This window comes from Camelina sativa, chromosome 6, assembly GCF_000633955.1.
Source record: "Camelina sativa cultivar DH55 chromosome 6, Cs, whole genome shotgun sequence".
In the NCBI taxonomy this organism is placed as follows: domain Eukaryota; kingdom Viridiplantae; phylum Streptophyta; class Magnoliopsida; order Brassicales; family Brassicaceae; genus Camelina; species Camelina sativa.
The window spans coordinates 14786148-14799835 of NC_025690.1; the positions used below are offsets into that span (position 1 = coordinate 14786148).

General features: G+C 41.0%; 2 protein-coding genes across 4 annotated transcripts; both read left to right on the forward strand.

Moving 5' to 3' along the window:
- Window positions 6089–8578, forward strand: LOC104791412 (PAN domain-containing protein At5g03700-like). 2 transcript variants are annotated; one of them, XR_768910.2, is made up of 4 exons: window positions 6089–6677; window positions 6770–7812; window positions 7906–7996; window positions 8202–8578. XR_768910.2 is itself a non-coding variant. In XM_010517296.1 (2 exons), the coding sequence occupies exons 1-2, from the start codon at window positions 6108–6110 to the stop codon at window positions 7760–7762; spliced, it is 1563 nt and encodes a 520-aa protein (XP_010515598.1). In that variant the 5' UTR covers window positions 6089–6107; the 3' UTR covers window positions 7763–7853. The 2 variants fall into 2 exon arrangements, 1 of the variants encoding a protein (XP_010515598.1); XM_010517296.1 differs by lacking the exons at window positions 7906–7996; window positions 8202–8578 and having other exon boundaries at window positions 6770–7853.
- LOC104791413 (WEB family protein At3g51720-like) lies at window positions 8816–10708 on the forward strand. 2 transcript variants are annotated; one of them, XM_019226919.1, is made up of 3 exons: window positions 8816–9109; window positions 9271–10275; window positions 10574–10708. In XM_019226919.1, the coding sequence occupies exons 1-3, from the start codon at window positions 8966–8968 to the stop codon at window positions 10679–10681; spliced, it is 1257 nt and encodes a 418-aa protein (XP_019082464.1). In that variant the 5' UTR covers window positions 8816–8965; the 3' UTR covers window positions 10682–10708. The 2 variants fall into 2 exon arrangements, with proteins under 2 accessions (XP_019082464.1, XP_010515599.1); XM_010517297.2 differs by lacking the exon at window positions 10574–10708 and having other exon boundaries at window positions 8819–9109; window positions 9271–10562.

Consider the following 13688-nt stretch of genomic DNA (forward strand, 5'->3'; position numbering starts at 1 on the left):
TTTTTTTTTTTTTTTTTTATACACATACCTTCATTTCATTTCAATCCAAAGAGGGTTGGAACCCTTTTACAACATGATGACTCCAAACGAGATACACCTACAATAGTAGAAAATAGAGATTACATAACATTACTTTACTGGAATAGACGAAACCAAATTATGAGAAAGGAGTCTGCAGGTGAAGTGATGCGCTGAGCTCTAGACAAAGGGTCAAGGTGACATCGAAGAATGCTCTTGATCTCGATGAGGATAGAAGTTGCTGGCTTGGAGGTGGCGGTGTGGAGACGAGCATTGCGTTCTTTCCAGATTAAGTAGACCGAGGCTTGATGAGCTAACCGAAAAATCACAGCCGTGTTTTTATCCCGGCAAGGATTCTTCAGCCATCTAACTCCATCCTCAAATAAAGAAAGTGGAGATACATGTGCTCTCGAGGTAAAAAAGAACCAAATTTCAGAGGAGTAGGGGCAGTCAAAGAACAAGTGTTGCCGAGTCTCGTCATTAGAGTTGCATAACATACAAAGAGCAGGAACATTGAGACCCCATCGAATCAGTCGATCACGAGTATAGAGCCTGTGTCTAGAATTCACCCAGGCAATAAAGGCATGCTTGGGGATTCTCCCTTTGAACCAGACCGCTTCAAACCAATCTACTCGTGGTCGAGGTGGATGAAGATACTCCCAAGTCTTCGCTGTAGAGAAATGATCCAATGCCTCACTATCACCAATCTTCCAAAGGTACACATCCTCTCTTGCATCACCCTGCAGATTAACCACAGAGGGAAGAGGAAGGCATTGACGTAGTAACTGAATAATGGGACTTCTACTTCGACTGTGGTATATCCACCATTGCCCATCTCTTATAGCATCCAAAATCTTGGCGTCCTGATGGAGGCCTGACACACGCGGGCCTAGTTCCCCAGTTATATCCAATAGGGGACCCAAAGACGTCCAGTTTTCTTTCCAAAAACTGCAGGTCGCACCATCCCCTACTTCACACACAATGAAGGTTCTTGCTAATGGCCGCAATTTGCAAAGACTTCTCTAGATCTAGCTTCCCGAGGCTGTACCTTCCAAATCCTAGAAGTTATGATGCCTGATAAGATTATTCTTCACCCACGCAACCCATAGGGAACCCCCAACTGCAAAAATCATCCAGATAAGCTTCAAACCCAAAACTTTGTTCCAAGCCGTGAGTCTTTTAAGGCCTAGGCCACCACTCTCTTTAGGAGTACAGACTGACTCCCAAGCAATCTTAACCCCCTTAGAAGAATTAGGAACTCCCTTCCACAGAAACGCATTGCACATGCTTTCAATCTCTTCTAAGCATTGATTGGGAAGGATAAATATAGAGGCCCAAAAAGTAATGGTGGAGTAGATGACCGCCTGTATGAGTTGGAAACGACCGGCGAGAGAGAGAAATCTGACAGTCCAGATAGAGAACCGCTTGCGGATACGATCCAATAGAGGCTGAAAATCCTGCTTACACATCTTCTTCGAGGTCAAAGGAACTCCCAAGTATCTTATAGGAAAGGATCCCTGTTGTAGGCCAGTGGACTCTGCCAGAATTTGATTATTTTGGTACTGATCACAATCCAAGAATAGCGCAGTTTTTTCTCTGTTGATGCCAAGACCTTAAGCTGTTTTGAAATCATCCAGTATCTGAAGTATATTGCGCAGAGACCTTTCACTTCCATAAAAAAAATGAGAATATCATCTGCAAAGCTAAAATGTGTGACAAGCGGATCCTTACACATAGGGTGAGGCCCAAAATGATTTTCACCAACTCCCTTATCCAACTTCTTGGATAACACATCCATTGCAAGGACAAAAAGTAGAGATGAGATTGGATCTCCTTGCCTGAGTCCTTTTTTACCAGGGAAGTAACCAACTAGCTCTCCATTAAAAGCAACACTGAAGCTTGTGGTTGTGTAACATTCCCTCAACCATCCTATGAAAACCGGAGGAAGTTCAATCGCATAGAGTAGATTAGAGAGAAAATCCCAGTTGAGACTGTCGTATGCCTTAGCCAAATCGACTTGCAGGCATCCTCTAGTAGTGGAGCCTGAAGCGTGGAAATTGGAGACCAACTCCGAAGCTAAAAGAACATTCTCACAGAGTTGCCTCCCTTGAACAAACCCCACTTGGTTTACCTGAACAGCATCTGATATAAAAGTCTTGAGCTTCTGTGTCAAAAGTCTTGCAATGATCTTGTATATCGTGGTGCAGCAGGAAATTGGTCTGAACTTTGATATCTGATCGGTTCCTGGGACTTTGGGAATCAGGGTGATAGCCGTTGCATTAAAACCTCTTGGGAGATGACCGGAGATAAAGAAATCTTTGACTGCTACTACTACATCATCACCTACGACATCCCAAGCCTCACGGAGAAACTCCACTGGAAACCCATCAGGTCCAGGAGCTTTGCTTTTAGGCATAGTGACCACTACTCGTCGAATCTCCGCATCAGTAGGAACTTGTATCAAAAGATCCGCTATCGCAGAGGCACACTTAAAGGGGGTTAGCCTTCTGATCTCTTCCGTTGACATTGGAGAGACGCCTGAGTTCTCTGTGCCCAAGAGACTTTGATAGTAAGTCACCAACATATCCTTGATCTGAGCTACATTATGAATCCTCTCATCATCATCACCTCTTAGATACTTGATACAATTTCTTCCTTGATTGGCAACCACAGATCGATAGAAGAACGCCGTATTCGCATCTCCATCTTTGGTCCATCTAAGTCGAGACTTTTGACGGTAGAAAGATTCCTGAGCATCAGCAAAAAAATTTCCATTTCTGCCTTGCAACAAACTCTTCCCGGAATAAACGATCAGAGGGATTCGATAAGAGAGCAGTTTGGATCGATTCTAACTTGTCCAGAGCATCCTTAGTCCTCTGTTGAATGTTGCTGAAACCTTCTTTATTCAGTTGCTTGCAAGCAGCCTTAGCCTTCTTCATTCTATGACCAAGTGTAAAGAGTTTAGAACCCACTGGTACATCAAGTTGCCAGAACTCTCTTAGCATCTCCTTGAACCGCGGATGACTTGACAGGAAGGAGAAGTACTTGAAGGCTTTGTTACTTCTCTCCACAAAGGACGACAGGTGGACCAAGCTAGGTGAATGATCGGAATCGCCAGGAGGATCAAAAATAGTGAGAGATTCAGGGAAGGATCCAAACCAATGCTCGTTAACTAGCACCCTGTCCAACTTCCTGAGAATTGGGTCGTGAGGCCTCTCGTTAGACCATGTATAAAAGGTCCCTCTACTTGGCATATCTGACAACCCATTGGCTTCCAGACAATTATGAAACTCCATCATGCCCGGAAGAGGTATTGTACGAGGAATGAGAGAGTAATGTTCCCCTACTGACAAAATCTGGTTAAAGTCACCCAAAATCATTAGAGGCAAGCTTCTAGCTGGAGAGGATTGAGTGATCATTGAAAGTTCTTCCCACAACTCTCTTCTCGGTATCTGAGTGTTAAATGCATAAACAAAGGCAACTGAGAAATTCTCCTTTGTTGCTGGCACAAAAACACTACACAGGACCAACTGTGCTGACTTATATAGGCAAATGACAGATATAGCGGGGTCCCAAACCACCCATATTCTGCCAAGCTCCGAAAATTCATAGTTAGAGTCACCTCTCCATCCAGGGAAGGTGGAGTTTCTGACTTGATCCGCATTCTCCTCCGAGACATGTGTTTCCAAAATACTACCCATTATAGGTTTATTCTTAGCTATCCAATTCCGCAAAAACCGTTGTCTAGTATGGCTATTCAAGCCTCTTATATTCCAACAAAAAACCTTCGTCATCAAAAATACAAAAGATGAAGGTAGAGCTACGCTCTGTCCGGAGTTAGTTAGACGTAACTGGGGAAGATCCCCGATTAGCCTGAGTAACTGCATCCGCCAAAGCTGCCAGATACTTGTCCTTACCACTATCTCCAATATGAGCCTTCGGATGGTAAGACAATTCTTGTCTCAAAATGCTAAACTGCTTCTTGGATTCCATCTTAGCTAGCTTCCTAGAAGCACTAACCCCCGGGATCCCTGGACTATGAATTTCCTTTGCTTTTATAGCACGGGATTGATTCCCTCTCATAGAAACTCCGGGATTCACTTTGCTCGATTGTTTCCTCTTTGATTCAACTACTGTCCACTGCTGCTCTTCAACTCGAGTCTCAGGAGAAACCAGCGTCGACTCCTGACGTTGCTCCTTACTCTCTTTAATTCATTCCTTCACTATAGCCTGAGTAACCAATGACATGGAATTGTCAGGTTTATGACGAGTAACTACATCCCCAGGGGGAGAACTCCTACTGCGAACTTTATTCCTCCTTCTAGAGCCTGGTCTCCGTCTCACTCTTCTTTGACCTTCTGAGATAACCACTGCAGAAGGGGATGCCTGTATCGAAACCGACAAAGAAACTTCTCCCTTCGACTCCTGCGGGATAGACGCACTTGAACCAAGAGGGATATCAGTGGTAGCAGTTGCAGTACCAGCTGGCACAAACCCCGAAGACAAAGTCGCATCACCCTTCTTCCGCATCAACGGTTGAGGACATCTATTCAAGAGATGACCAAACCTACCATAGTTGCAACATTTCGGTGGTAACCGTGGATAAGATACTTCCACCTTTATTGAGTTGGAGAGTGCATCTCTCACTATGATTGTTGTGGGAGGTGGTTTATCCAGAGAAATCTCAACCTTAACCTTTGTGTTGCCAAAGTAATACGGGTCAAGCCTGGATTTCTCAGTGTGAAGAGGTTCACCAATCGCGCTTGCAATCACACTGATACCTTCAAAGGAGTACATCTGTGGGGGAACGTTCTTCAAGATTGCCCATGTAGGAGCGGTAGAGAGTTCTTGCATTTCTAGAGAAGCCCCAGCCGACCACGGGAACACTGAGAAAGCACAATTGCCAGCCTGCCAATATCCAACTTGCAGGACCCATTCCCGAGTCGAGACACAAGGAATCTTAATCAAACACGATGTTTCAGAGACAATTCGAATGATGATATCGCCAAACTTACCCCACACGGGGTTCAGATCTGCAAAGATCTTGGATGCAGGAGGAATGAGTCCATGGAATTGGGCAATCAAATGACCCTTCCATTGTTCTGAGGCATTTAAGAGGATGGAATCTGGAGCCTGGACCACAGGGATTCCGTCTTCTAAGAGTACAGGAGAAGAGATTTTTTTAAGATTCCTTAGAGATGCCTTAAACCGTTCGGCGTGAGTGGGCGCTGCGGTAGTTTGGGTAATCACTGGAATCGAGGCCGAGAGCTGAGAAACCTGAGTAGAGACAGATGGGGACGGAGCAGGGGAAACTAGGGTTATTGGGGGGGGACGTCTCGGAGGGAGGAGGGTCCGGGGGAATCAACATCGCCACAGCAGGAGAGGAATCCATGAAAGGGGAGAAAAGAAGAGGAGGGAGAAAGGGGAAAATCTCAGAGAAACGGCGAGAGGCCAATCTCCAGCAGAGATCTACAAAAGAGATCGCAGATCGCCTAAAATCGCCTAAAATTCTCTCAGGCACATTTTACGCCTAAGATCTACTACATATAATGCTTAGTCAATACATTATCCTTTTCATCTATAGAACAACCAATCATCGTTTTGATACTATCTTATGCTCGTAACTCAAAATCAATTAGCTTTTGATAGAGAAAACTCATACCCATTACATACAATCCACTTCCAATATGTTTAAACTCTCGTCTAACTAAATTTTTAAATAATAGATGTACATATATATATATATATATATCTTATCTTGTTACAAACAGAAAGGAAATAACTCCCCTACTGATTTTTTTTAACTACTATAAATAAATAAACCCTACATTTGTTGTATTTGTGTGTCAAGAACGTAACCCCACATGGACAGCCTGTGGAAGACCAAGCGTGCACCTTCTTCTGGTCTCTTGCTTTACTATTAGAAACTTTTTAAGTTAACTATACCAATAAGTGGAACAGCTGAAAATATCAATTTACTAATCTGTGTCTAGCTTTAGATAACATTTTCGATTAAAATAACATAAATACCAATTATAGGAAAAATATAAAACAAGGACAATCCAAAAACACAACAAAACAAAGGCAACATGAAAGCAAAACCCTTTTCCCTGCAAAAGTGTAGAGAGAAAAAACACACTCATCATACCAAACTTTCCCATTCTTTTCTTTTTCTTATCATCTTTCCTCTTTTCCCGGACATATCCGAAGCTCAACAGCAGCCGCAGAGGCATATTATGACCATTATGATGAAGTTCTATACGTTCACTTTCTTAATCTTCTTGTTCTCTAAGCTCCAAGGTCACTGCAAATCAGATATCAACCTTGGTCATTCTCTAACGCTCACTTCTCCTCTAGAATACGCTCCCGGGTTTATGGGGAAAGCTTATATAATGGATACAGAATCTTCATCATCAACAAGAGAACCTGGTTTCAAAGCCGCGTTAACGATGGAATCAAGCGACAAAGATGATGGAAAATATATGTGTTCTCTCCAAGTTTTCCTTGGAGATGTAAGAGTTTGGAGCTCAGGGCATTACTCAAAGATGTATGTTTCTAGCAAATGCATCATCGAGCTCACAAAAGAAGGAGACTTGAGACTAAAGAGTAGCAATAAACACGTTGGATGGAGAAGTGGAACCTCGGGACAAGGCGTTGAGGTATAAAATTTGATTCCTTTGAAGAAAAACATCATTTAAAAAAAGACAAAGACATGTTATAAAATTGTGTTATGGAAACAAACATTTTGCAGAGGTTGGAGATACAAAGCACAGGGAACCTAGTGTTGATTGATGCTAAGAATCTGATCAAATGGCAAAGTTTCAATTTCCCAACAGATGCGATGTTGAGTGGTCAGAGATTAGACGTAGCTACGCAACTAACTTCATTCCCAAACGACTCGACTTTGTTCTATTCCTTTGAAGTCTTACGTGACAAGATTGCCCTGTTCCTCAATTTGAACAAGCTCAAGTACTCTTATTGGGAGTATAAGCCTAGAGATAAGAACAAAGCAGTCAACTTCGTGAGATTAGGGCCAAAGGGTCTTGACCTATTCGACGATAACAGCCACATAATCGGGAGAATAGAGCAACCGTTGATCAGATTCTTGGCGCTTGGGAACAGAACCGGTAACTTGGGACTCTATTCGTATAAACCGGAAAAGGGAAAGTTCGAAGCAACCTTTAAAGCTGTGAGCGACACTTGTGATCTTCCTGTAGCGTGTAAGCCATACGGAATCTGTACATTCTCAAAGTCTTGTTCTTGCATTAAGGCCGTGAGCAATGGAGATTGCAGCAGCAACGTGGAAGAAGCGGTTTCGGTGAAGAGGTTATGTGATCACGAGATGATTGAGCTAGAAGGAGTGACTACAGTGCTGAGAAACGGGACACAAGTGAGAAATGTAAGGAAAGAGAGATGTGAAGAGTTGTGTAAGAAAGATTGTGAGTGTGCAGCTGCGAGTTACTCTGTTTCTGATGAGAGCTGTGTCATGTATAGGATTGTGATGGGTGTTAAGCAGATTGAGAGAGTGAGTGGTTTGAGTTATATGGTTAAGGTTCCAAAAGGAGTGAGACTGAGTGGTGAGAAACCAAATGTTAAGAAATGGGTTGTGGGATTAGTTGGAGGTATTGATGGTTTTGTTATTTTGTTGCTTCTTTCTGGATTGGTTTTTTATTTCATCCGGAAGCGTCAGAAAAGCTCATCGCCGCGGCCACCCCCGCAACAGCCGCCCAATACAGATTCTTGATAGTTTGCTTCGAGGATTTCAGATTATTTTGTATACTTTGTGTCGCACATGTAAACATGAATACCATTTATAATGTTAAAAGCGGTTGACACATGAAAAATTATAGAAAATGTATTTGATTTGAGGCATTTATTCAACTGTAGGTGAGAGCATATGCCTCAAATCTAGGATTTCTGAAGGTTCATATTCAAAAATATGGGAAGCATTATGCATTAGGGATGAGCAAATTTTCAGGTAAATCCATTTTTAACCAACTTTTTAGTTTTTTGTCCTACTAGATCTCTAGTTAGCTAAATTATTTTTTTGCTAATCAATCACATTAACTATTTAACATAATGTCATAGTCAATTATTTCCTTTTTTAAAAAACAGTGTTTTCCCCATTTATACTGTTAGATTAGGTATGGATATTTTATAGAATTTGGTTTTTTTTTCTTCAGGATATACTTATAATCCAATCAATGGGAGTTAGTCACAAGACAGAGCCAAGAGGCATGAACCCCTTCTTTTAACGTCCAACGGTTAGTTGAAAATACAGTGTCATTTTAAAACTGAGACTTTCATGATGTGGCCCTGACTTTATTTACCGTAGTAAAGTGATCCCCACCACAAAACTCCATCATTGACGCAGCCAACTCCGCCACAACTCCCTTCTAACAGCCAACGGTCCAAATATTATTCTTTTACTTTTTTTTTTTTGTTGTTCTTTCTTTCTCTTTCTCCAGTAATAAAAAGCTAATCACATTTTATATCAACACTAAGTAGCATATCAACGGTAAGTGAGAAGACAATTTAGAAAAAAAGATCACATTTTATATAAAATCCAACGGCCTAAAGATTCTTTCAGTGAAACGATTTTTTTAATCTCACATGCACAAAGATTCATTATCACCGCCCTCTTTAGAGAATTTTAGTGTTTCTTCTTTAAGATAATAAGATTGGATTAGAAAAAGTGTACATAAACAAACTCGGAATAAAGACAAAACTAGTAAGCATCTGAGAAGACAACGGATACTTGTAGCTTCTTTATTCAACTTTAATAATCCCTTATACAAACAAGAAAGAGACCGTTGAGATATCGATTTATAAAGTCTTTTGTTCACACTTCAGACTAGTTAGTATCGAAGTAAACAACAGTTTTTGGATTGTGATCACTCTCTCTCTCTCAATCTCACTATTTCTTCTTCCCAAGTTCTTGTCTTTAATGGCCGAAACCCTTCTTGAACCAATCCTCGTCGGGGAAATCGACACTTCTGCGCCGTTCGAGTCGGTGAGAGAAGCCGCCACTCGCTTTGGCGGCTTTGGTTTCTGGAAACCATCTTCCCTTAACATCTCCGAAGCTTCTCAGGTCTTATTTCTTAGCCCTTCTCCCTTAAAGTATCTGTCTTTCTCACTGTTTTTGTCATGCTCTTTGGATTCTTAGGGGTTTTAATTGAAATGGGGTTTAATTAGATTCATCTATTTCTAGTTGTTGATGCGAAAGTTTCGATTTTTTTGTTTGGGTTGCAGTACGATGTGGACGAAGCTGGTATGGTTGCGAAAGCGAGTGAGTTAGAGAAGGAACTGATTGAGAAAGAAGGTGAAACTTTAAAGGTGTTGAAGTCGCTCGAGTCGACCAAAGCCATCGTTGAAGAGCTCAAATCAAAGCTACAGAACAAGGAAGAGAAAGAAAACTGTGACGTGAATGTTTTCAAGGAGCTGAGCCAAGCGAAGATGGATCTGTGCAAGACTACTAAAGATTTGGCTGCTATTCGCGAGTCTGTTGAGCTACTGAACAAAAGACTGGAAGAGGAAAGAGCTGAACTTGAGAAGACACGGGAGAGACTAAACTTTGAGAATGCAGCTGAAATGTCCAAGGAGATTCACAGATTAAGCTATGAGGCTAATGAGTTTTGTAGAACAGGAGAGAATGTTCGGTGTGCGGTTGAGAAAGCTGTGGTTGAGATTGAACAAACGAGAAACAAGATCGAAGCTGCTGAGATGCGTTTGGTCGCTGCTAGAAAGATGAAGGAAGCTGCTAGAGCTGCTGAAGCAGTTGCTATTGCTGAAATCAAAGCGGTTACTAGAAGGAGAAGAAGCAGCAGAAGAAGAGGAAACAGAGAGGAGACTCTGCAGGAGGAGATTCTTGAGACGATTGATGAAACAGCGAGAGAAATAAGAAGCAGTAGGAGGACACTTGAAGAAGGTTTGGAGAAAGCGAACACCGCGAAAATGGAAGCAGAGGAAGGAAACTGGCGGTGGACAGAACGGAGGAGGAGATCATCATCGTCATGTTCAGCCAAGCTCAAGAACCCTTTTCTGATGGATGTAAATGGTTTGAATATGATGATGAACGGTGATGGGACATCATCCTCAGTTGCTGTCATGAAACCAACAATGTCTATTGGGCAGATACTTAGTAGGAAACTACTTCTTGCGGATGAGTCAGCGATGATGATGAACGGGAGAGTTTCGTTGGGTCAGATACTTGGAAAGACTAACATTGGAGATAGAAATTGTGAAGGGAAGGAGAAGGTTAAAAGGCTTAATGGTAAGAGGAAGCGGTTCGGATTTGCAAACTTGTCTGTGGTGTTGAACAAAGAGACTAAGAAGAAGAAGAAGATAGCTTTGAACTTAATGTGATGAGTGAATTATTGAATTGGTCTTTATCTTTATCTTAGGAGTTGTTAGGTGTTTGTGAGCCTTATGGTAAGCAATATTGTGGTTCTATTTGTTTTCGGTGTGTTATTTACTGGTTCATGCTAAATAGCGAAATGAGATGTGATTTGTTTTGACATGAAGCATAATAATCAAATTTATTAGATTAGAGAAGGTTAAAAGGCTTAATGGTAAGAGGAAGCGGTTCGGATTTACAAACTTGTCTGTGATGTTGAACAAAGAGACAAAGAAGAAGAAGAAGATAGCTTTGAACTTAATGTGATGAGTGAGTGATTCAAATGGTCTTATCTTTATCTTAGGAGTTGTTAGGTGTTTGTGAGTCTTTATGGTAAGCAATATTGTGTTTCTATTTGTTTTCGGTGTGTGTTGCTGGTTCATGCTAAATAGTGAAATGAGATGTGATTTGTTTTGACATGAAGCATAATAATCAAATTTATTAGATTAGAGAGTCTCAGTTAAGCATTAAGTCTGAAACAAGACCTATAGACTAAAAACGTCACGATCGAAACAACTTCTTGAAGACAACATTTTCAGAGTCGTCCTGGAGTTTGTCATCTTTCTGAGTGATAAGAACTTGGGTAACACCAGTTGTGGCCTTCACTTTGGATATGACAAGATACCTGTGTCCATCACGGAGCACTCGGCTTGGTAGATATAGACCAACTTTGGAAAATGTTTGGCTTCGACTCTTATCTATAGTCATGGCGAATGCAAGTGTGAAAGGAAACTGTGTACGCCGCAATGACGCAGGAAAACTTTCCGCAGCGAACATATGCGTCTTAGGGATCACGAACTCCGCGTAATAATCCATAGGTGTTGCAAATTTAACCGTAAGCAAAGAATCACCCAACTTAGTAATTTGAAGTCTTGTCCCAGTAGATAACCCACTTGTTTCAAGGTGTGTTTGTGTATTGGTTCAAAGGATTAGTTTTCGATGTCTATTGGTTCATACTAAATACTGAAATTAGATGTAATATGTTTCTAAATGAAGCATAATGATCAATTTCGTTGCAATAGAGAGTCTCACGCTTTACTAGCATATTTGTGTCATGAATAATTTAGAGAAGAAAAGCAACCATATGAATGTTTTGAGAAGGAAATGTTCTTGCAGGAAGCTAGCAAACTGTTTATTGAGATATTTCAAATGATACAAATACCTGATGGTCTATAATTAATACACATGTTGCATAAGCATCATATTGTCGATTAAACCAAAGTCTATAATTATTATGCTACAGAAGCAAACCATAAATAGGGAACCTGAAACAAGACGAGACATGTAGACACTTAAAACGTCACGAAACAACTTCTTGACGACAACATTTTCAGCGTCTTCCTGGGGCTTGTCGTCTTTCTTAGTGATAAGAACTTGGGCAGAACCAGTTGCGGCCTTCACTTTGGATATGGCAAGATACCTTTGTCCATCACGGAGCAGCGGGCTTGGTAGATATAGACCAACCTTGGAAAATGTTTGGCCTCGACTCTTGTCTACAGTCATGGCGAATGCAAATGTGAGAGGAAACTGAGTACGCCACAACGAGGCAGGAAATTCATCCGCAGCGAACATATGCGTCTTAGGGATCACGAATTCCCCGCCGTAATAATCAGCAAATTTAGCAGTAAGCAAAGAATCACCCATCTGAGTAATTTGAAGTCTTGCCCCAGTACATAACCCACGGCTAGGATCAAGATCCGTAAGTAACATGACGGGAGTACCAACCTTTAGTCTGAGAACCTGGCGAGGCACCCGGGGGACATTGCAGTAACCAAACATGTTTGGACGTACCAACATGTAATCACTTGGGTTCATTGATTCGTGGTCAATCCTCGGAGGAGTAACACAGTCATCGCTGTTAAATAGTTTCTCTTCACCTTATGGAATGAAATTTAAACAGAGAGCCGTAGTTAGTATGTGCATAAAACGGTGTTTGGACGAAGAAATGTATATATATAGAAAGAAAAAAACCGGGATATTACCTGGTAAAAGTGAAAGCATGTAGTCATTAATCTCATCGACATCGTCATCACTAAGACACAAAATGACCCTGCTGCAATTAAACTCAAAGGAGCTCGATCGACCCTTCGACAAAAGAGTCTTCGTAGACTTCCCTGGCTATTGTTTTGATAGGATCAGCGCCCTCAATTGGCAACACATCTTCATCTTCAGCAGGAATATCAATACCAACGTCCCCCCCCCCCCCCCCCCCCCCCNCCGTCATTAACCTTTTCTTCACTAAGATCCGAGTTCCATTTAGAGAAATCTTCATCTATTCTTGTGTGAACTCTTGTCCCCTAGAAAATAATAGAAAACATAATCAGTTGTATAATCAAACAAAACCTTGAGTCATGACCAATCGATTACTATTGTATGGTGTATCAAAAGTGCAAATCAGTCTGCTAGCTATATATAAACTACGGAAGACGCATGTTACAAGTAACCAAAAAAAAAAAATTGGATAAAGCATGAATATAATTCATATTCAAACCATACCGATGATTGGAGTAAAACCATCTCGATCAAGGTTCTTAATTTTTTCTTATTCAATCCCTTCTTCCACATCTTCATTAGCTGCACTTTGATCTTCCATGGCGGAGGAGAGGAGGGTCTGAAAATTAGGGCCATAATTATTATCGTAGCGGAATAGAAGAGGCTAATTTGTTGGTGTGACAAATAAACTTATAAGGAAGGTTTTAGGATTAGGGATGTAAATTTGGGAAATATTATACAACCCCCCTATTTATTAAATTGTAGGTATGTTTTAGAAAATTTCCCAAGATTACTCTTAACGATATTTTATATCCCGATACTATTCAAAATCCTCATGTCCTCTCCAATGCCCTAAATTTACACTACAAGAAAACATGGAATTGCCTACTACAAAAACAGTCACTACACAGTCGCTAACTACTTAGTAACGACTGATTGGCGACTAACATACGTAGTCGCTAAACAGTGCGTCGCTAAAAATATCAGTCGCTAAAAAGTCGCCATGGAGCTACTAATTGGCGACTGATAATTAAGGTCGTTCTTCCCTCGCCAAACAGTCCCTAAATTTGCGACTGAATTGCAACACTTTAGCGACTGATATGGTTACTCATTTGCGACTGTTTTGGGTACTGTTTTGTTTACGTTTTGGTGACTGTTTTACGACTTTTTAATTATCAGGTTTTTAAAAAAATTCTGGTAAAAATGCATTATTTGATTTTGTAATACCAAAACTGATTAAGAAAACTATAACTAAAACATAACAAACATGAAATCAAACAAA

Excerpts from the sequence above, each read along its gene's own strand:
- LOC104791412 (XM_010517296.1), top strand. The coding sequence starts at position 6,108 with ATGAAAGCAAAACCCTTTTCCCTGCAAAAGTGTAGAGAGAAAAAACAC. Across the intron at positions 6,678-6,769 it reads CCTCGGGACAAGGCGTTGAG|AGGTTGGAGATACAAAGCAC; the intron begins GTATAAAATTTG and ends AACATTTTGCAG.
- LOC104791413 (XM_019226919.1), top strand. The coding sequence starts at position 8,966 with ATGGCCGAAACCCTTCTTGAACCAATCCTCGTCGGGGAAATCGACACT. Across the intron at positions 9,110-9,270 it reads ACATCTCCGAAGCTTCTCAG|TACGATGTGGACGAAGCTGG; the intron begins GTCTTATTTCTT and ends TTTGGGTTGCAG. Across the intron at positions 10,276-10,573 it reads ATTGTGAAGGGAAGGAGAAG|GTTAAAAGGCTTAATGGTAA; the intron begins GTTAAAAGGCTT and ends AGATTAGAGAAG.